Source organism: Thunnus thynnus, chromosome 21, assembly GCF_963924715.1.
Source record: "Thunnus thynnus chromosome 21, fThuThy2.1, whole genome shotgun sequence".
NCBI classification, from domain to species: Eukaryota; Metazoa; Chordata; class Actinopteri; order Scombriformes; family Scombridae; genus Thunnus; species Thunnus thynnus.
Window position 1 is genome coordinate 13,441,588 of NC_089537.1, and position 23,314 is coordinate 13,464,901.

The 23,314-nt window shown below is 42.1% G+C and overlaps 1 protein-coding gene across 2 annotated transcripts in view; it reads right to left on the reverse strand.

Moving 5' to 3' along the window:
• Positions 1-23,314, reverse strand: part of arfgef1 (ADP-ribosylation factor guanine nucleotide-exchange factor 1 (brefeldin A-inhibited)) — a 51,285-nt gene that overhangs the window by 1,568 nt on the left and 26,403 nt on the right. For both annotated transcript variants that reach the window (XM_067578558.1, XM_067578557.1), the window contains 32 exons: positions 22,562-22,690; positions 21,187-21,434; positions 20,491-20,624; positions 16,594-16,828; positions 15,749-15,848; positions 15,264-15,403; positions 15,049-15,157; positions 12,544-12,745; positions 12,345-12,456; positions 11,320-11,525; positions 11,104-11,188; positions 10,798-10,963; positions 10,490-10,641; positions 10,269-10,397; positions 10,020-10,178; positions 9,404-9,548; positions 9,175-9,265; positions 8,995-9,035; positions 8,683-8,852; positions 7,979-8,130; positions 6,772-6,944; positions 6,299-6,459; positions 5,944-6,074; positions 5,667-5,796; positions 5,299-5,434; positions 4,665-4,803; positions 4,359-4,431; positions 3,916-4,075; positions 3,674-3,813; positions 2,706-2,877; positions 2,359-2,497; positions 222-339 (listed from right to left, as the gene is read on the reverse strand). In XM_067578558.1, the coding sequence (XP_067434659.1) occupies positions 222-339; positions 2,359-2,497; positions 2,706-2,877; positions 3,674-3,813; positions 3,916-4,075; positions 4,359-4,431; positions 4,665-4,803; positions 5,299-5,434; positions 5,667-5,796; positions 5,944-6,074; positions 6,299-6,459; positions 6,772-6,944; positions 7,979-8,130; positions 8,683-8,852; positions 8,995-9,035; positions 9,175-9,265; positions 9,404-9,548; positions 10,020-10,178; positions 10,269-10,397; positions 10,490-10,641; positions 10,798-10,963; positions 11,104-11,188; positions 11,320-11,525; positions 12,345-12,456; positions 12,544-12,745; positions 15,049-15,157; positions 15,264-15,403; positions 15,749-15,848; positions 16,594-16,828; positions 20,491-20,624; positions 21,187-21,434; positions 22,562-22,690 (4,577 nt within the window). The remainder of the gene's footprint in view (positions 1-221; positions 340-2,358; positions 2,498-2,705; positions 2,878-3,673; positions 3,814-3,915; positions 4,076-4,358; positions 4,432-4,664; positions 4,804-5,298; positions 5,435-5,666; positions 5,797-5,943; positions 6,075-6,298; positions 6,460-6,771; positions 6,945-7,978; positions 8,131-8,682; positions 8,853-8,994; positions 9,036-9,174; positions 9,266-9,403; positions 9,549-10,019; positions 10,179-10,268; positions 10,398-10,489; positions 10,642-10,797; positions 10,964-11,103; positions 11,189-11,319; positions 11,526-12,344; positions 12,457-12,543; positions 12,746-15,048; positions 15,158-15,263; positions 15,404-15,748; positions 15,849-16,593; positions 16,829-20,490; positions 20,625-21,186; positions 21,435-22,561; positions 22,691-23,314) is intronic.

Below are 23,314 nucleotides of genomic sequence, written 5' to 3' on the forward strand. Positions count from 1 at the left end.
CAAAGCTCCAGCTCTCAAGACGCTCTTGTTGTACTCTGTAAGACTCAGATGATACATAACATTCAATATTGTGTGAAACTGTAACTGCCCCAGTGAGGTATTTTAAAAGGAGTAAGCCATCAATTCAGTATTGCACTTCCATAACACTGAGGGACTCATAAAAGTCAAAATCGATCCTCCCTTTTAGTTCCTAGCATGGCTCAAGCTCCAAAAACACTTACCCTTTCATCGCTGATCTTTAGCACCTTGGTGAGGAAGAGGAGCAGCAGGTTGGTCCAGGCCTCTCTGTGGCTCTCCGAGGTCAAAGCCAAGAAGTACGCTACAGCCTCACTGCACACACTGCAGCAGACAGAGAAACACAAAAGAAAAGAAACGGTTTAGAAATAGATGTTAACACAGTGGGAGAACAATGAATAGAAAGAAGCTGCTATCTGAATAAATTTCACACAGTCTGGTCAGGATTTTATGAAAGAAAACAATAAAATAACAACCCTTCAGAGCTGTGTTGTTCTGTAACATATTGTGGTAAGAAAGCATTCGCTTCTCTGTCTTGTTCCTTACATGAACGATTGCCGAGATGAGGATGATTAAGATTGTTTTCGCTCAGTTGCTGCTAATTAAAGCCATTGACTGAGGCTATTATGCAAACAATTAGACATTTCTATTCACAGTTTAAGCTTGAGGAAAAACTGACGCGACCTCTGACCTTTCTTCTCTGACCCTGCGGCACTCTTCTGACATCAACGCCTCTTCCTCTTTCACAGCTCCCTTGCACTCAAAATCTCTGCGACCTAATTGCCTCCCGAATGTGCTTTGCACCCTGCACTACTCAACTGTGTGTGTGTACGTGGCCTCTGGTGAGCAGATAACAGGGTGAGGTGTGTGCGAAAAAGAAGGAAGGAACACAAAATATAGACATGATGACACATAGCAGTGTCTCAATGAATTAGGATTTCAGAGCCGCTCTCACGTGCAGGCACCACCCTTCCTCCTCCTCCTCCTCTTCCTCTTTCTTATCTTCTCTTTTAACGAATGCAAGTAAGAGATACAAGCGATGATTCTTAATATCATCGTCAACACGAGAGTGAGGCTGGGAGAGGAAAGAGGTGATGGCTGTTTGCTGAATAAAGATGAAGCGATGACAGCAGCGCTGACTGAACAATGAAACATCACTGTGCTAAATTCCTTTGGATCTATACAGCACACGGCATCCGTTTCAGAGACCTGCAGAGATGTGTGCACGCTGTGCCTTTGCCACGAGTAACTGACTGGAGATAAGTGACATCAAAACAACCCATCCTCCTCTCAGGGCCCACGTCTTTTGATTTCTCCTTCCTCTGAGGTAGCTATTGACGTTTCTGCCCGGAGAAGTGTGATTTCTTTATTGCCACCATGGAGCTTGTGAAGGTGAATTTGTGAGAGACTCGCAGTCAGCTATATCTAAGACAACATTTACATATACTCACACGCAAACACAGACAAGGGGTGGAGCGGTCCGATTGCTATCAGTCCGTATTAATATTTCACAGATGTGTTGGCAAACACATCCCTGATATGGCGCCAATGGATTCTATACAAATGATGGTAAAAGGAGCCTTAAAGATCAGGAGCATTTTAAATAACTAGAAAGTTCCCTCGAGACTTCCTGTCTTTTTAAAATAACATTTTTTTTGGAATCATTATTTTTCAGGATGTACAAAAGTACAAATAAGAAAAAAAGAAAGAACTAACTTTGAAAATCAGACCAAAAAATCTCCATATTGGCTTATTCCATCTATGCACCTCATATATTTACTACAGCTGTTTATTTAAGCAGAGTATTTGCAGAAAAATGGCTGTGCATTTTATAATTACACACCAACTATTTCCACTAATTTCCATTGCAACCTACCATCAACAAACGTACCAATTAGTTTCTGAATTCTGTCAAATTGAGGCATACTGTCTATTGCTCCAGCTGTGACGGAACATACTGTATGTTTAGCAGGAGCCTTGTGCTCTGTAGAAAATGATGTGGGATTGTCAAGGAATGCAAACAGCATCATTAGCGGGATGGAAATGAACAGAGCAACAACAGAGACCATTACAAAGATCAGTAGTGCAGCCTGTTTAGGGAGTCAACACTGCTTCGCTTGCCAATGTGATGATCACTGAGAAATGCATCTACAGTCGTTATCTGTGTGCAGCTGGCGGTACAGTCGCCGTGGGACTGAAGGTTAACTGCAATAACGAGTGTCAGGACAATATTAGAAGAGTGTTGCAACTACTTAGTAATCATATTAAACATCAATGAATGTAGCTGAGTGAGTGTCATTCTCAGTAGACGCAGTGGTGCTGGATACATGTTGGGTTTCTTACTTGAGCAGTCGTCTCTGGACCTCCTCCCAGGCGTCCTGGCGGCTCTCATCTGTGTACATGCGAAACAGGATACGCAGGCCGCACGCCAGGCTGCTGGTCTCCTGCTTCAACAGGTTGGGCTTCGACTTTCCTTTGAAACCTTCGACACACACACACACATAGAGTCAGACAGCCATTTTAAATCAGTATTTTTCTATCATGATCCATCATTCCCAAACAGCCCCAAGAGGCAACAAAGAACCTCTATAAACAGCTTTGCAGTGCACCTGAGATAAACCGCTTATCACAGTCTACCTCAGTGACAAGAACAAAAGCAACAACATGCAGACGGTGGTTTGTTGCCCTACCTGCTTTCCACAGTAAGGTCCTCTGCTCGTTGTTAGAGTTGAAAGCCTTGGCAAAGCAGTGCGACTCCAGCAGGCAGTCCAGAAGCTTGAAGAGCTGTTCAGAGGTCAGGTAGCGATACATACCCTGGTCCTGAGTCTCCACGGGGACGTCCGCTGCATACAGAGCGTCTCGCTTCAAAAAGACAAAGAGGAGACAGATTATTACAGGCTTAAATCACAAATGACAAAACACTTAAAGAAGAGGAAAGCTTTAAAACCTCTTAAAGCTAAACTTCTGGATTTTTCAATCTGGACCGTATTTTCCCATCATTTTGTGTCTAAGTGAATAATGGGGGCAACAATTTTTGAAATTGGTCCAGTATTGAGCGAGAGCGCTTCAGCTGGCAGCCGCAAAATGGGCTGCAATGTAATCCTTTGGGGCAATAGCGTTCCATTAATGTATGTCCTCTTAAGTGCTTGTTTTTACCACTGAAAGGCCCAGATGGTTATTATAGGTGTCTGACAACATTATGGAAAGGATCCATACAGAGAAAACCTTTTTCTTTTCCTTTCACTTGATCCGGTCTGTTTGTTATTGTGTCTAACCAAGTCTCACTCAAGGAGAAGTTTCACTCTGAAGTCTCGTGAGAGTTGAGTGTAGCTTAGTGTTACCTATAAGATCTTCAAAGTCATGGCTGATTATTTAGCTCATCGTTTAACTGTCTTCCTGCAACAACGCAACTCTGGCAAACACTTTTAATGGATGTACATCGACGGGTTGCTATTGCCCCAAAGGACTGCAGTTTCGTGGCTGCCAGCTGAAGTGCTCTTGTTCAATACTGGACCAATTTCAAAAATTGTTGACGCCATTAGTCACTTAGACACAAAATGATGGGAAAATAGGGTCCAGGTTTAAAAATAATTAAGTTTCCCTTTAAGAGACTGCTTATCAGTGATCATGATTATCAGTTGACCACAGCTGCTTGTACCTGAGCAGCTGCAAAGTTCTCAGCATCTTCCTTCTTACTGGTGGCAGGAAAAAAGACGATGTTATCAATAGTCTGGATCAGCTCCAGCTGCACGACGCACTTTATCAGCAAAGCCGAGAATAAGCGCTGCTCCTGGACCTCTGTGAAACATACGGGTGCACATTCATCAGTACACACACACACAGCCAGACGAAAAGACATTCAGATCCTCAGTCAGTCTTTGAGTAAAGCAACAGACTTACTTGTTGGGGTCCTGCTCCTGGAGCCATCCTCATACATGCCTGAGCCTGAATTGTACTGACTCTGCCGACGGCTCTCCACGGAAACCCTATCAGCGCTAGTGATGGAATGCTGGTCATCAGAGCGGGACTGGATGTCCACTGACTTCTGGGAAATAGAGTCCTGAGAGAAAAGTGGGCAGAGTTACTGCATGCACATATATAAACAGTACTTAAAACTACACAAGCATGGTGCAAATGCATCAAAGAAGCAAAAGAAATTGTGGAAAAGAAGCAAAACAAATAATTTCTTTCCCAGCAGGATAAAACAGATCGAACAAATATAGTCAATGACGATATATTAGTTGACAAAAAAAGTTAAGAAAACATTCTGCATCACATGTAAGTAACAAAACAAATACTGTAGTAACTAATGTAGAGGAAAAGTAGAAAAACAGTCTCCTCACCAGCTGTTTGTCTGATAGACTCTGTGTTGTGATGTGTTCTCCTTCTGCTCCTGCTGGTCTCCATGTTAACAGCCTGAAACAAGAAAAGCATCAATTCCATAAATCATTATCACTCTCGTACAGAATGACAAACAACTTCCAGACTAGAAAATTAGAGGAGCAACATAATCCATCAAGCTAAACATTAAGTAATTTGGTTGTAGTCTCAGTTGATTATCCTTCAAATTACAGCTGAATTTAAGAATCTTATCTAACTTTAAAAAGCATGAGGAGGCATTTTATGTCCTCGTTTTTGCGGCAGCTTACGCGTGCGGGATGGTGGTTTTGAAGATGTCCAGCATGCAGTTACATGTCTTGTCCCAGGTCTCTGGGGAAAACTTCTCTCCGTTCAGGATGACCACATTCTCCAGACAGTTGGTGCCTGAACGGGCAAGCTGCTCATTATCTACAGACACACAGATGAAGAGGAGGAGGAAGAGGAGGAGGAAGAGGAGGAGGAGCAGGAGGAGGAGGGGTTGGGCCAATACAAGGGAGAGACATGGGAAGGGTAAATTTGAAGAAGAAAAAAAAAAGATGTAGTGAAAAAGGTAAGACATATTGATACATAAAGTCTGCTGAGATTTCTGCCCTTTTATCCATTTTCCAGTAAACAACCAACAAACACTAAAGACGTTTATCGATCATTAGCTTAACTTCAGTCTTTTTACAAAGTGATGGACCATTATTGATGCAGCACATGAAAGCTCGGAGGCAACATCCAAGTTCAGTCAAGTCAGTTTTTACCTCCAAAACCAGCATCAATAACACCATCACCTCCCTCTGCCATTACTTACAGACAAGAGGACAATCTGGACCTTAACGCTGAGCACTAATTCGAATCTTAAGATTACTTACTTGCTTAAAAGACAAACATGACTGGAGAGAGGAAGCGTTGCCTTACCTTGTTGCACACACCAGTAGAGCTGAGCCAGAATGTCATCCAGCAGGACGTCATTGAGGGACTCAAAGTATTGAGTGAAGACATCGCAGATGGCGTAAAGTGCATGGTTGCAAGTGGTGGTCATCCACTCTGCTTTCTGAGGATGCAACACAAACTCTGTGAGAATTTTTTCAATGTCAATGTGACAACAAAAAAAAACACAATCTACAGGGAGATTAGAGATTGTGATATTGATATTGAGATGCTCTTTTTTTTTTTTTTTTTTTAAACAGCAGCAGCTTTTGGATAGACTTCCACCAAAGAGATGGATGATGAAAACAACTATGAGGATGCAGTACAGGAGGTGAAATAGTTGTCGTGTCGTGTACCTCAGTTTGTTGCTCAGGCAGCTTCATGTTATCAAAGATCCTGAAGACAATTCTGAACAGGTCTTGCCACCAGTGCTTCTCAAAGGTGTGCCCGTAGGTCTTCATCACTTCAAACATCACTGTCAACCCCCTGGGAAATGCACACACACACACACATTATCCACACACTGTATTGTCCCTCCATCTATGCTGTAGCTGACATTTGCTTTTTTGTAGTAAGCCCTTTCTTGCTAACTGTGCAGCAGCAGTACTGTATAATGCACATCCGTTGAAATACCTGGTTCTGACATCCAGTTTACACCTGTTGATGATGCAGGAGAGCTCAAAGAGAATGGGGAACCAACCCCGCACCCACACACGGTCCTCGGGCGCTACATTCATGTCATCACTGGTGTAATCTTTGAAAGCCTGCCAGAGAAATAAGAGCCGTGTTCACCACTGTACCGTTTCTGCCTCGGGAGAGAATTAACCCTCCTACACAAACGCACATTTCCATACATACTGTACGTGCCCTTGATATACTCTACATTTACCCTTCTCTTCTGTCTGCACGTATGAATCAGGAAAACACAAGTGGCACCTTCACATTCAGAAATAAACTGCTCTGCATAAGGCGGGGGACTGATACTGACCTGTGGCCTCTCTGAGACGTATTTGGCGCAGTGTCTGATGAGGCGGATGGCTTCCATGCTGGTGTCTGGGAAGGAGGCATTACAGGCAAACTCCGACAGACACTTAACGGCATCCTGGAAGGAGTCGATGGTGGCCGCAAAGTGCTTTTCAAATACATTCGCTGGGAGAAGCACAGAGGGAGATTAGAGCACAATAACACAAGGGTGGGTGGAGGGAGATAAAGATAGATGAAGGGGAGAGATAAAGAGAAAGAGCAAGACTTTAAGATCAGATCAAACATCTGTTGGCCACAGGATGAATCGTGGTCTGGTCTTAAATTATTGTAGAGATCTCTGAACTGACAAACTCCTCCTCTGTATATTAAAATCTTTCAGGAAAATGTCAAAATGTAATAAAAAATATCCCCGAATCAGATTCAACGACTTCTTAATAACATAAATTAGAAAGGTTGTGATTAATTAAATGAACTTACTGACGATATGGCCCGTGGTCTGAAAGGCCAGCTCTACAATACTCTCGTCCTGGTCAGATGCGGCCAGGTGGAAGACAGAGAAGATGTTCTTCCAGCCTGAGCGGATGTTCGCAGCCTGGGAGTTAACCATCTGAGCTATACAGCGTACCACCATGTCTCTGATGGTTGGAGATCTGGAGAGGAGACAGAGGGGGCAAGAGGAGGAGGAAGAGGAGAGTGAGTTGGAAGACGGATCAGGATGGACAAGAAGAGCAGATAGATAGGAAGCATATAGTGGGAGTCAATCAATTAAAAAAAAGGAAATAAACCTCTTAAACTGATATCAATTAGCTTTAAAAGCTCTTGATAACATCTTCAATCCCATTTTCAGGCAGAATCATTATTCCAGCAGTGGCTAGTCTCTTGCAACAATGGGTTTTTACAGCAAGAGCACCCCTAATTGCTCAGGAGTTATGAATGAGTGAAAAGGCTGCCTCAATTTACCAGCAAACGCACACACACAGAGAAGGGCAGCATGAGTGAGTCTAATGGACACACTACGCTGCAGGGTTTACATGGCTGCCTGCCATCTCCTCTCTGTTGAAGCTCTCAGCCTGCTCAATCTGTGGGTGGATTTATACTTATACTGCTACTCCTCTTTCACATCAATGAAAAACACGCTGCAGTAAAACAGCTTGCCTTTTAACATGCTGCACACACGATCACAAAGCCAATATTTACATGAATCAAACTCATTTATGACTGATAGCTGTTCAAAATCCATTCAAGATAGATTCAAACAAGGGAGGGGGAAAAAAGCTTTTAAATTAGTTCACTGAGAGGGTAATGCAAACAGACTGAAATGGGTCAGTCGAAATGTTGGTTTGCCGCTCGTCTCCGAGAGAACAACAATATGCTTAATCGCTGCTATGAGGAGAGGGGAAGGAAAGAGAGGAAGAGACGGAGGGGGAAAGAAAGAGAGAATGAATAACAGAGGAGGCAGGGAGCTGCTACAGAGGTTGCGGGGAGGAGGGGGGGAGTGTGACTGTGGGACTCTGATTCAGTGTGTGTCTGCAGCCATGTGAGAAACAGCCCCAGAAATAGTAACCACTCACGGCCACAGTGCAGACCTTGTATTTGCAGCGCCCGGCACTACAGATTTGCATGGGTGTAGTAACATGAGCACTCACTCACAGATAAATGTACTTCTTGTTTTGTTTTTTTTTACCTGTTCTTTTTCATGATGTGCTCAAACGGCCTCAGAAAGTCTTTCTGGAATCTGAAGTTGGCCAGCTCCCCCTTCTCCAAAAATTTCATGGACAGCTGCCTGAGAGAGTCGACTGCAAAAATTGCCACATCTTCATTGGAATTACAGCCAACCTGCACGGAGATAAAACATATTTCAGTTAACGACACACGCGCAGCTTCCAAAGAAGAACAAACTATTCCTTCAATAAGATGTGTAACTGAAAAACAAGCATCTAGGTGCACTAAAGAAACAGTTCACCCCCCCCCAGCAAAAAGAAATGTTTCTTAAAATCCAAACTGATAAATGACTACTGTGATAAATTGCTTCTACACACAGCAAACCTGGTTTGCAGCTACTCAGTGAGAAGCAGAGCCTCACTGAGAGAGCTGCCTTTCAATACCAAGATGCCTGAAAGCCTTTCTGGCAACAATTTGCGTTTATCAGTGACTGAAATCTACTGTAGAGAAGAAGGTAGCAGAGGAAGAAAACAGCCATTTTCCCTTCCCTTCCCAACATGTGGAAGATCACCCTCACAACAACATTATATTTATATCCATTACTGTTCAGTTCCTATTCCTTGTTTGAATACCAATATTTGATGCCTTACAAACATGCCTGTTTCATGGTGTTCACACAGGAAAACTAAGCATCACCCATCCCTAAGGTGACCAATCCTCTCCCACCTTGTTGAAGTGGTCTCCGATAACTTCCCAGATCCTGGACCACTGCAGCCTGATGCGGCCCATGTTGTAGTAGGAGATCTCGACTATTTTCTGCAGGCTGAACATACGTGGGTGTGTGGGCGAGGCCAGCTCATCCATGGACACAGCACACAGCCAGCGCACGAAATCAACTGACAAATAGATAGAAGATGTTGGCAATGAGCAGAAAAAAAGGTGATTTATACGAGCAGAGTGACTCATAACAGTCAAAAATAGCTAGAATGTACCTGTCCTTGGAGCGATAAGAAGAACACAGTATGTAGCTACACTCACCTATTGCATTACCATCCAGTCTGGTAGAACCTGTGAATATCCTAAAGCAAAAAAAAACAACACATGATTGTACAAGAAATTATGACAACAATAATTATATTATAACATATTATAACATAATAATTTGTTCTTTATAGACCAGTATGTTGTAACACAGAGTTCAACCACAAAATCAGGTACCTGTCCACAGCTACCACCACACTCTGAGAGCTGGTCTCTCCGATTGACTCCTGGATGCTGGCGATCTGCTTTCTGTCCACTGTCCCTCCAACTGCAGAGCAAAGCACAGATGTTTCAAACGTCTAACAACAACTTCTACAATCTTATGTGACAGTTAAGGTCTGTAAAACAGGTCTACAGGTCTGTAAAAAAAGAGGCATGACTGTGACATTAGACGGTTGCTGCTTACCTAGACCCAGATATTCATCGTTGCTCTGCTCCTTGGTGCTTGTAACAAAGCCCTCTTTGCCCCGCACTGTCCCTGAGATGTAGCGTGCCTTCACCCCTGTACCAATTAGCTGAGCCAGCTCCAACTGACTGATGCACTTCATGATCTGAGAAGAGATATAACAGCAGCAATTTAGAGAAACAAAGATAACAGTGAGTGTGGAACTGGGAGATATGTGGATTGAAAGAAGGAGCTGTACAATCCTCCAAAACCTAAAAAACAATCACTTTTGACTGCTTAACATTTAGGTGACATATCAATGCTCTAACTGAAAATCATATTGTCACACAATTAATTTTAGTTTGTTTGGCAAGTTTGTTGAGCTGCAGTTTAAAACATTTACTGCTTGTTTGGGCAGCAACAAAAGCTCAATAGAAGATACTGTGTTGACTGAACTTTTAAATTTGTGTTAAATACAATACTACTTTTGCAGATGTCTCTTAAAAGTAAAAATTAGTTTGTTCATTTTGTTTCACTTTGTGCCCAGCAACAACTCTTGACTGTTCTTAAAAAAGTATTGTGAAGAAATACAGGGACTGAAAATGGAGCAGTTTTAAGTGAGAAGAGAGGAGCAAACCTCGTGCCAGGAGTTGCCCAGATAGTTGCCATCAGTGTGGGCCACAGTGATGAGCGTCTTGATGGTGTCTATGTTCTTCTGCTTCATCTCTGCGATGCCAGAACTGGCTGTAAGCAGGGTGAACCTGGCCAGGGCTTGAACATACGCATCCCTCTCCAACTGTTACGACAAAAAAAAAAACAGAGAGTGTGTAAAAAATACTGCAAGGTAAAAGAGTAGACACTATTCCTCCGATTCAGACTACATTACCTGTATGGAGAAGATGCACGCTATCCTGATCGCGCAACGGATCCCTTCGAGACACAGTGAGGCCACCTCAGTGTCATCACAGTCCTGAAGACCCACGCTGAAAGCAGCCAGGAAGGGTGTCCACGCCAGCTGAGGAACAGCAGAGGGAAGAGGTGTCCAATTTGTGTTGTGTATGAGAACAATAGCGTGCATGTGTACATGTATGTGTCTGTCTATGTTACCTTGAACATGGGCCTGACGTGCTCCAGATGTGTGGCGCTGGTGAAGGGCGCCTGGACGTGGCTGACGGCCTCCATCAGAGCTTTGGCCGTCTTGGCCATCTGCTCCATCTCCACGTTGTACAGCAGACGCCTCTGCTTCTCACTGGCCACACCTGAGTGAGAATCAACACCAGCCATGGATACACACATACAAATACCGCATTTTATAGCTACGAAATGGCTCTGGATATAGCACAAACTTTCTTTTGACACGCTTTTAAAGTACAATGAGAAACTGCATCATCACATGCCACGGCAGTGAGACTCACTCTGCTTGCTGGATTTCATGGTTAGTTCTTTTGTCTCCTTCATGGCGATCTTTTTGCCCGCAATCTCATCGTAGATGGCTGAAAGATACTCCTCAGGTAAGTCTTTGCTGTCGTTGATGCCGCGGTTCATCTTGATGTATTGCTCTTTTGTCATTTTATTCTTCACCTTTGCAGAGAGAAACAAGGATATGGGTCAAAACCTGCTCACGCAATCCGTGTGATTTATGTTGCACTGATATCTAAGGGAATGACTGCTGTCAAAACACATTCCCAAAGGCTGCTGCCGCACGGAGGTGAAGGATTTACCTGTGGACTGTGAAGGTCCGTTGTCAACATGATGATTGAGTAGGCAAGGACGTATGCAGTGTCGGCACTGGCAAAGAGAGTTTGCCTAAAAAATACGTATTGAACAGAAGGGAAAGAGAAAAATCGGATTAATGAAAGCAACATATTGTAAACGAGCCACACAGAACAAAATACAGCTGTTTCTACAGTATCTCCTGGCAAGACATCCACCCTCACCCCTGATTGCATTCAAGATATCTCGCTGCAAATTTCTCCATGAGCCGGTCGATCTTCTGGGCCTCTCCGGGGAGCCGGAAGCCCTCCAGGAACATCCTCAGTGCAGAAACAAAGTCTTTGCCTTGGAAGTCCATTTGATCTACGTAGGCGTACATCACCTCTTTATTGAAACGATCATTATCCCCGAGGAATTCTCCAACTTGAGTCTAAAGAGAGCAAAAGATGATCGGTCAGTGTTATTTTAATACTATACATACTGCAATGTACAGAGTCTGAGATCTTGTGCTGCCTCTTTTTATCCAGTTTGATTTGAACTGACAATAATCCTTCCAGCTCGCCACTCTCATAAACACAGCTATTAATTGTTCTTTACCTAACATTTCCCTTGTCATAAAGGGGAGAGGCAGAGAGAGAAAATCCATTAAGTCACCTTAGAGAATCATTTATTTGTCTTACTGCCTTTTCACCACTTACTCCTTTTCACTAGAACCTAATAAGAGCAACTGTTGTAACAGCAGGATCATCCAGTAAGTGAGGATTAGATAAATACATGTTATACTTTCACAGTTATCCACTCTGTTTGCTGCTGTTGTGGTGCCACTGCATCTAAGGGCCCTTGTTCCTAACCAGACGTTATGAACGCTCTTTAATGCTGATTACCGCTGTGCACAGACACTCCCGAGGCTGTCCAGTAAAGGAAGAGTACACTCCTCATTAGCGTTAACGTTTGCGCTTCTTATAGGACTCTGGGTTAGAGTGAGTGGCTGTTTAATGTTGGTGGACAGGCACTCGATTGTTGTGTGGCTTCTATGTGGTTTGGTTAGATGATAGAGAAGAAGAGAGTGCAGAATTCGACTGGGTATTTGTTTATTTGCCGAGCATTTCACTGTTAATTTGGCAGCTGGATTCTCATTTTCTTTTAGAGGACACCCAAACAAACCCAGTAACGGTGCTGCAGTTGAATGAGCCTGTCTACTGTTCATTGGCTGAGAAGTTGAACATAAACAGGGTGACTTTTTTTTTACCGAATCAAGCCTCTCTTCTTGGTGCAAGAACTGAGCGAGGTCCTCTGGGGTTGTACCCAGCATGCCTTGCTCTTGAAGGTACTGGATTCCTCTCTTTGGTTTCTTGTTGAACCTGTTTAAGAGAGACAGAACATTATTGAAGCCAATACAGTATAACCAGAATAAAATGAATAATTTAAGTGTGCGTAGTGAAACTTACAGGTCAATCCCTTGCTCGATGATCTCCTTTTGCTGTTTGAGGACCTCAAACTGTTCGGGGTTGTCGGTCCCTGACATCTGAGTGCTGTAGCTGCCGATGCCAGAGGAGGCTGTAGAGTCCAAGGAGTTAATGCTCCCATAGCGGTTTATGGTCTCCGGGGCCTTTGTCTCTGTGCTCTCCTGTTCTGACGGTTTCTCCTGACCTACGGAGCAAAAATCACAAGATAAGATCACTCAGAGGAGATGGTAGAAGAGTTGAAATAAATCAAGTATTTCTATTGTTACTGTAAGCAGCAAAACCCCTGACTCCATCACAAAGGTGAGCATTTTTAATCGAAACTCTGTTGTTGGCAGTAACTCAGCCTCGGGGCTTAAAAAATGAGCCAACTTAAAGCTAGTACTGCAGGAGAGAAACTTCAGTAATTGAAAGGGGAAACTGCAGCACAGAGAACAAAATGACCCTGAGGCCTTCTTAATGATTGTTGTTGGCAGGGAGGGTACGCACACTGGTGTTGCTCACATGCACGCACAATCACAGCCTAACGAACTCTGGCAAACAGACATTTTTTCCACATAGAGCAGGTGCAAGGCCGGGTAGGGGGAGAGGGTATTATAAAAAAGGTGGGTTATCTAAAAAGCTCCAGGCAGTAAAAGTAGAAGCAGCCAAGACTTAGAGGCCGAGAGAGGTGGTTTCTTAAGCCTGCAGAGACAAGCTGAGGGATCTGCTGCAGCTGTAACCCTGTGCTACGGCCAGGCGTCTGATTACCCATCGGAAACTCTTTAAAACATTTAGGACAGTGTCACAGTAATGTGAGCTGGCAGTATGCCTTCTATTCTTAAGCTTACAGAGTAGAGAGAAGGTGGAGGAACACACACAGAGGAAGGGGACATTCATTTCATAATATTTCTAGACGATTAACACACATTTTTACATGTTTAGTTCACAACAAGTGTTTCTACCATTAGTTCAATTCAAACATATTTTTGGTTACAATCTATGGGGTGTAAGTGGGTGACTGGAAATGCTTTAAACATCACACAGGTTATCTAATGCAAGACTTGTACAAAATCATGTAAAACTACATCCATGACGCAACAGGCTTAAAAAACGAACGAATCCCACAGCAACAGTCTAGCAAACACTCTGTTCTGTTCTACTGTTACCTGCTCTTGCTTTGAAGTCATCCAAAAAAGGGGAGAAAATGACACGGCAAGTGACAATTAAAATGTGGAGTTGATATGTTGGACTGTAATGATGTAATGCATGAAACTAAGTCAATGTTTTCATAATGCACTTCACATTATAAGAGAAAGAAAAGAGTCTGAAATCCTCCACTACCACCAGCAGCAAATTTAAAATTCAAAATTCATATACTGACCTATGAGCTCCCTGCTAGATTACTAATGAGTTGTCAGGTTTTGGCGAGATAACGTTCCTGCGAGTGAACACAACTGCCTCAGCTGGTTAGCCTTGACAGCTTAGCCAGAGGGTTGCCTGTGGATGGTACTACGGGCTTATGGAATATCTTTCCAGCCCCTTCCACAAAGTTTCTGAGCTCTTCCTTTGGCAAACAACAGAAACCCTCTGGTGTGTAGAAGACCCAGGGGCCAGTGTCACACACGGGTGATGCTCTGTATGTCGTAGACGGGTGTTTCATCACTGACTCTGCCTAAGGAATCGCTCTGTTTTAGACTAAACCTCCTGGATGAGCCTGTCTGTACTGGCCTCTGGGCATTATCTCACTGCCTCCTCCTCTAGCTGGAGATGAGCTGCTCACTTTCCTTCTCGGAGCGGTAGCTTCCCTGATGGATGCTAACTGTCAATCCTACAACTGATTGCAGCTGGATAAATGGATGTGAGCTTCACCACTAACCCCAGTTAACCTCGATGATGAACTGCTGCCAAAACTGGGCTGATCACGGGAAAGACTAGTTATACCTTTGGCAGTCTCATCTATGACACACTCTTTCCACAATGCGGCTTCAATTCTCCACAGACTGTTGAGAAATAACAACCTAGAATTTTATGGGCAAAACTAACAAAGTGTAAAATTGCAAGCAGACAAACAATTCCAGCAGGTACCATCTGTGTTTAAGCTCTGAACGTAAATTTAAACAGCTTCTGATAAAGACCAGTTGCACAGGAGGATAACATCTTGATGTTATTATGGATTACAGTTAAATGCATCACTATATACAATCAATCAAACCTTCTCCAGGAATGACTAAAGACTTCTCCTTGGACTTTAATTTAGTTTTCAGTCAAAGTAATGGGACTAGTGGTTCAATGGAATTAGATTGTTTTCTGTGGTTAATCTTTTTTATACTGACCTGGACAAAAAGACAAACATGAATTCTGCCACTTTTGTGTCGAAAGACTACATATTTGGTCAGTGTGCAGAATAATGATGAACAGAAAGGTCATTTCCTTGTCTCTTGCATTCAGTGCAGGTATGACAGCTGCCAGATAATCGTGATAAATTACATTTCATTTTCTATTTCTTACCGAGGCTGGTCTGGGAGTTGGGGTTGACATATTGGTCCTTACTCCACTCTACCATACATTTCAGGATGGACACTAGACATTCAAGGCCTTTCTTTCTCAGGGTCAGCTCCTGGAAAGGGTTACAAAAAAAAATGTTATCCCAATGCCACAGAGAAATTGCGTTGTATTGTACCATTGGAATCCAAATTGCAGAAAATAAGAGGAAAAATAATCACCTGTAGGGGTGTTGTGCCGAGCTCGTGGCCGCCGCGACCTTGCGCGATTTTCGAGAGGTCGTTGACCAACCGCTCAAATATATTAGCAGCATTCAAGTCACAATCGTAGTTCACGTAGATGTCCACCACACTCTGGGCATCTGGGAGAGACAGATGAGACACAAAGAGTCCGTCAGTGAAAATTGATGACACAAGTACAGAGTGTGTCTAGAGTGAACAGAGTGTGTCTGATGTGATTACATACATTTGGCTCTAAAAATATGCTATAAAAAACAGTTAAGAAAACAGAAATATGATTGTAAGACACATAGTAAATGGCAAAAGCCCTTTTAAAAACGATTTTAATAAAATCTTGGGTCTAGATGCACCAGAAGCTCTTCTTTTGAGCCTCTATTTGCTGCCTAAGTGTCCATGTACCAATACTATTTGATTACACATAAAGAATCAATGTAAAAAGGGCCAGAAATGAAAACACAGATACACACCTGCACATATTCTAGTGAGGGTTTGTATGACCATCCACTTGTGGTCGTAGGAGCTTGTGGACGTTTCAAGAATGTACAGGAAAATCTCCTTGAAGAACACCTGCAGACAGAGTCCACGTGACAGTGTGAACAACACATCGAGAGCCAAAGACACAACACAGGTGCCCACATGACTTTCCTTCAGTGGACACATCAAATAAAGCAGGTGAGGGTCACGCAGTTAATATAAACTTTGAACCAGCTCAGACAGAATAAACCGGGGGCAACAGAAAGCAGACGAGAGTACGGCTTGATTGCACCAAGGTGGGAGAATTTTACATTACTCTGTGAGAATCCACATCTCCCATACATCATCGGTGTTAGCTGCCTGCTGCATTGAGAAATAGTGTCAGACTGTCAATAGCGGGATATGTGATGCTGTTCAACAGGGAAAGACTGACAAACAGAGAGAATTCAGACTCTGAAAAGAACAGAACATCCGTGTGCGTTTTATTTAACCAGGTTAAAGCAGGTGAGGATAAACTTTTAACCTGTGAAGTGATGAGCACATTGGTAGAAAATAATGTTTAAAGGAATCTTTCACTCAACCTCTATTTAGTCATAATTTCCTGTTTCCCAGAAAGACTGTGAGCAGCCAGAGAAGGTGTGATTGTTGCTTTTCATCATGAAGTGGTGGGTGGATGTATAAACATAGCTGCTGCACTTAGCCAACTAGTTCATCAGGTTTTCCCTGCATATTTGAATCAAAATAGAGTGACACAAAACATGACGTGGAGAGCACTCTGCTGAAGAATGAAGCACGCTCTCCACGTGATAACCACAAGGTGTCTTAGCAAATCTCTTACCTCAATTTGCATCTTGAGGTGCGTCTTGAAGTGGGAGAGCAGCGTGAGGAAAATGGAGAGAGAGAGTTCGAAGACCTCAGGCACAGATGAGACACCGTTCTTGGACAGGGCCACGCACAGGTACTGCTTGATGGCGTTGATGAACATCTCGTTGGTCTTGAAGATGGGCCCGGCGTTCTGCAGGATGGACAGCAGCAACTGGAGGGACAAGACCTTCGATCGCAGCTCATGGGACCTGAGGGAGGGACGCAAAGTTGAGGAACTGTTTTTTTTTTCAGGGAAAATTCTTAATTAATTTGAGGAAGTGAGGGTGAAATGGTTTCGCTAGCATGAGAAATATCATAGCATGTTGACATCTACCCCCCCAGAATGTGACAGCTGAGAAATTCAGAGGAATATTATGATGAAGTCAGTTTAAATATTTTAATAGGAAAGGAGATGATTATATATTGATGAAATTAACATGCAGTAAGAGAAGGCAGACTGACTGTGTGTATTAGTGCATAAAGTCCATATTCACATATTTAGCTCTTACACTGAATATTGTACCCTAACCATTTGAGAATGAAGCTGGCTGCAGGATAAAGATTAATTAATTATAATTAAGATTTTAGACATGGAATAACAAAATACAATAAAACAATAAAATGAAAGAAGATTCACTAAAACTAATTACCAATTATCTTAATAACACCTCAGAGAAACAGCAGCGTGATGCACACTGAGACCACATCTTACTGTATCGCTCCACCAGAGAGTTAAAAATCTTCAACAGCCATCAAAGAGCTGCGAGGCCAACTAAATCAAAGCTCCTCTGCGTGTAGAGCCTCAGCTTGTCTAAATTTTTTTTTTTTCTGCAGCAGCAGGACAGGAAAACTGGAGCTCAAAAAACACACTTTCAGCTACTTAATATGCTGAGATTGGCTGCTTCTCTCCAATGTCTTCCATCTCTGGCGAGCAGACAAAGACGGATTTATTTGGCACAATAAAAAAAATGTCTCCACTTCTTCTTCAACTGCCAAAAAATATGGACTTTTATTTTTTATTTTTTTGACATAGGATTAGAAAAATCTGACACTTCATCACTCGAGTTCCAGCGATATGATCAGTACGAGATGAGACTTCTGTCAAAGCTGACGTGCTTCTCATAGTTAACTGTGCATAGTGCAAGAAAAACAAAAGGGAAACTGTGACCAAAACCTCACTTCAATTTTAAGGAAAATATTTACTGTGAAACATTTTCAAGTGAAAGGAATTGGTAATATATATATATGTAAACTGTTTGCTTAAGTTAGATATGTAGTAAATTTTCATTTCTAAAATAAGAATTGGTCACAGAATGCACAGATGAGTATAAATCCTACGTGTCGTATAAAAGACTACATTACCCATAATGCTGGGGACCAGAAAGGTTGCAGTTAGTCGTGTGTGTTCGAGTAAACTGGTTGACAGTGAGAGACCAACATGTGTTAATTAAGACCAGTTGTTCTAGTGAGAACATGGAAGTCCAGAAAGTATTTTTGAACTACAATAACTTTCCTAAACAGAGACTACAAAAGAGAGATGTAGCCATGGTGAAGAAGATGAACCCATATTTAACACATATACAACTTTTATACTTGTTTGGATTTGATTGCTATCCACTCTGAATGTAAAAATCCATTCAACAACAGAAGACATTTTCCTATATTTTGTACTATTTTGTACTATAAAGTATAAGCATAACAGGCACATAATAAGCCCTCTTGAGACCAGAGGCCTGTACTACCAAGCAGGATTTGGGGTTAATGAGGTTTAACTCTGGGTTTTCAGGGTTACAACGGTGGGTCACTTCTTACCGGGGTACATCACCATGGTAACTCATGCTGAACAGCTAACCTGCTCTAGAGTAGGTTAACTTCAGAGGATCGGGTCATAACCTGTCAACACTCCAACCACTGACCAATCAGATCACTGGGAGAAAAAGAGTCATCATTCCTACAGGATCCCGACATGGACAAAAGTCCTGAGATTACAATGAAGTGACAAGTAAAAAAGAGGATTTTTTTTTTTATACGTCAGTGGATACATTTCATTGTTCGAGGATTTCTATTTCCAGTCTGGTTTAAAAACAGAGTGGAAAGATTGTTTACGACACTAAACACAAAATGATGATTTTAGCTGCATCTTTATGGTATAAAGTTTATTTTATCCCCGGAGTGAAAGCTGACAGTGTGGATGATTTTACACTCTGATTCCATCACTGCAGCTCAGAATAACATGAAACAACTGTGTGATGATAACTGGAAATAAAAATGCCAGATTGTCTTTTATTAGAAAAATAATCCACAGACTGTTAATTGGCTCCCATGATTATAAATGCAACGTTTGGATGGGATAGACCTCATCAGTCATTAACTGCTTTTCCACTCTTTGCTTCGGCAGCAGAAACACTCTATAGTTAAGTCATATATAATAATTCCTTCATGTATTTTAAGCCTTAGCCTACTTTTAATATGTAGAAATAATTTCTAGTTTTTCTTGTTTACATTTCACTTCGTTGAATATGACTTGCTGCTGCTCTTAAAACATAAGTTTTCCGCAGGTACTTGATATCACTGTTTCATCTCATATCATATGAAGTATATGTTTCTGATGATGTAGCTTGTGATTAAAAACAATCTTTCAAATGAACGCGCTCGTAGCTGGAAAACCCCGAGTTGACTGAGCTGGTTGATAATCAGCTCCGTAGTACTGGTTATCTGGACGGCCAATGTTAGGTTCTTGGTTCATTAGGTCAGATAATGAAAAAAATATCCTGGGTATGTTGAATCTGCTTCATAGTAATGGCCCCAGATATTAACCTTCTGATCCCACATGAAGATACAAAGTAGTTGCTGATAGTTGAGATAATAATAATGCAGCTCTTTGGTCTGTGTGCTGTGTTGTTTGTGTGCGACAGAGAATGAAACATCAAGCAGAACAGCCGCGTTAGAAGGGTAAAAGGTTTCTGTCTGGCACTGACATGGCACATCAGTGCTGAGGTAATTGACATGGCCTTCATCAGACACACACACACACACACACACACACACACACACACACACACACACACACGCCTCTTTTGCATCTCCACAAGATTCATTTCAAAAGCTTTTCAACTGAGCTTACCTTTTGCATTTACTGACATAAAAAAAATTAGATCAATAACAAAGTAAACATGCAAATATCTAAGAAACCAGATGCAGGCAATCCTGTTTCACAAAAGCTGCCGCTGTCAGGACTAGCCAATCAGATGCCTCTATTTTATCAAACCAGAGCATGATTAAAAAATCATATGAATCGTGACAAATCAGATGATCTTTTCCCCTCACTGGTGCTATAAAAAAGGAAACATTTAAAAAGGGGACTATGTGCTTTAAGAAACCAGGAAGTGATTCAGAAAATGCTGAGCGATGCCTCATTGTCTCCTTCATAACCATTTATCAAAACACTGCAGTTATCAGCAGAGCAATCCTCATTTTAAACCATGATTCATATCTATTCTTACACCCAACACACTCACCACACTAACACAGAGTAATCACTAATAGAGGGGACTTTTCACGTTGGCTCGACCAACTGTAGAGCAAATTGCTACCCTCAGAATTCATCAGCCATTTATCAAACCACTAGATTTTCTGAGTTGTTTACTGCTCAGAGAGGCAAGTGCAACACATAAACAAATAACCAATAGAAGCACAAATATTGATGCAATGAGGAACCAAAGCAGGAAAATATCCAAAAGACAAAGGACCAACAACTTATTCTAATACATATTTTAAAACAGTTCATGAATTTTTAGGAGACCGAGCTTTCAAAATCAGCTAAAATCCTAAACAAAACACACACTGCACACTACATGGAATTCATTCTTACTTGGGATCAGGGGGTCCGTCTGACAGTGGCTTCATTGACAGCTTGCAGAGTGAGCGAAAGACAAGGAAGGCATCTTTCTGGAGGATGTGGGAGAATTTAGCACCAGGCGGCTGGCCCGGTGCTGCTCCTGATTCCTACAGTGAAACAAAAGCAAGGAGCACAGCAGTGACAAACTGAATCTTATATCCTCCCACCTACTAATGACATAAACAGTGTGTGAAAAAAGCCTCCAGATCTATAAGATTTATTTAACCTTGAACACAGAGGAGTGCAATCAAACATAATTGCAGGGTTCATATACAGCTGGAAAGAAGGGTGATTATCTAAGACCTTCCAGGGAATACATTCACCTTAATTAAAGAGACCGGCTTTAGGAGTCCTCGCAGTGCAAGTGTTGACAATCTCTTTCATTATTTTCTTTTGATTAAATCAAGTGGTTCATTTCCCTCTGACTCTCAGCCAGCACAGCTATTCAGCAAGGCCAAAATGTTACATCACATACAGGAAATTACATATTTTTGAAGTCAGTTCGCAATCATAACACTAAAATATGAAACAAATAAAAATAAAGGCTAACATTCCAAGTTTAAATGATTTGTTGTGTAGTTTCTGTTGTCTCTCAGATTATAATCTGTCTTAATGTTATAACAAAAATGTAACGAGCTATAAGTCTTTTATAAGAGGTTTGTCCTTCACCTGAGTGTCATTGGACGAGACAGACAGTCTGTCATCAGGCAGCGAAGGGGTGAAGCTGGCAGAGATAGGAGTGCCGGGGATGCCGTTGGCATGGACGTGCTCACTGTCACTACCCAGGGTGCCCTCGTCCTCCAGGGAGCACTGGGTCCCCTCTGTCACTGCTTCAGCTGGCTCTGACTCCGCCGGCTCGCTCTCGCCACCGGACTCCTTGGTGTCTGAGCAGAGGTTCGCAGGGTCCAGGCAGTGCCCTGTGGTGACGATGGAGCAGGTATGAAATGGAGGTGAAACACTTATCTCTAGTCTCAACATGCAGATTCTTAAACAACCTCAAACATGCTGGACCAGAACTGCAGGTTTTATGAGCAGCGAAGCAACATTTAACTGTCAGATCTTTTGAGTTTGACATGTTGTTCTGGTCAAATACAAAAAGATAAAATGACAGTCAGTGGCACATTGTACAGAAGCAGCATGTTCAATAGTGTCTAAGGGAACTTTCAGGTTCAGGGAGGATACCAGAGTGCATTTCCGCTCAGTGTTCCTCCCGACCATTAAAGCTCTGTTTGTCAAATTGCTGCTCAAGGGTAAAAGTGTATTTGAAAAAGGAAGCCAAAGCACTATTCTTTTGTGTGTTAATAAACAGCAGCTTTTGTACAACCTTGGCACACAAAGAAAGAGTGCTTTGCCCTTTTTTTGTCAACATCTAAGGGAACTTCAGGGAACTTGACCTGACCTAAAATTTTAGGAACTTAAGCTGTTATTTATTTATCGACAGCCAGGTTTACTTTTGCGCCTTCTTCCAGACTAACTTTGTACCAAGAGATTTGCTTCCTATTTATAAAACCAAGCACCAGGCTGGAAGCACAGTTTGCACGTGATCTGAAGTACAGCTTGTATAAAAAGTGCACGTTGCTCGTTTTCCCATATCGTGCAAATAATGGGAGGATCGCAAAATCGTTTTGATCACAAAATTTGTGTGATTCTCCGACTCACAAAAGCTTGTGCAATTTTGCACAGAGACTTTGGTGGGTAAGTGAAAATTCAAATTACCTGTATTCTACAGTACAAAATGTCAACAGCAAACAAAGCGTGGGCAATTTAAGGGTGAGCTGCACTGAACAAAAAGCAGAAAGGTAGTTGTGAACTTGCTATTCACCGAGCTCCTAATAACACAGTAACAGCACAATAACAAATACAGTCATTTGACAGTCACTCTGCAGTGGGTTGTAAAAGCCATTCTTTTGTGCTTGTGCATTTATTTCCTTAGAAACTGGTTTAATGACTCCTACAGCATTAGCATTAAAAACTGTCCTATAAATAAAGATCTTTTTAATTTGAGGACATATTTTTTTTCTTTGTCTTTGAAAAGATGCCTCACCTCCTGCAACAGTGTTGACCACCTCCTGCAGAATACTCTGGACAATTTCCTGGGCTTTCTCCTCATAGTTTTGGGCTTCCTCCTCCTCTTCCTCATCACCTGTCACTGGATGCTGCTGGGCTGCTGCATCTAAACAAACACACAGTTTGAGGACATACACTCACAACTAAAAAGGTGCAGAGTGCAATGAACAGATTGTTCTGCTATAGGCAAAGAGCTTTCTGGGACAGAATGTGCAACGTTACGATGTCACTGACAAAATATTTTTCATCCTGCTCTTCATATCCCACAGTTCTCTCAGTGAATGAGCCATTGTAGTGCTGAATGCGGTATCAAATGTTTCGCAACAGTAAACACTCGCTCTCGCTGCTTTCTTTTCTTTAATGAAATCGCAGAAAATGTGGAGTGCGGCTTTTATCGTGCATATTCAGGGTGTAAATCAGGATGTTTCAATCATCAAACAAAGCAGCCTCAAATGTGCATAAAGCTCAGCAGATATGCAAAACAGCTTAAAATGTGTGATTTAAACATTTCTGTGGTTAAGCAAAAAGTGTGAGTGGAGCCCGATAAATCTGAAGTCACAGTTTAACAGCATTTGGCACTGAGAAATGTGATGAGAAACGTGAGAAATGTGATGTTTCTCAGTTTTGAAGGCAAGATAACACCAGGAGATATGACTTAAAATGGCAAACCGATGGGTTCACGATCAGGATTTTTTATTTAAAAGGTGGTATTGTTAAAAACAAAATCATG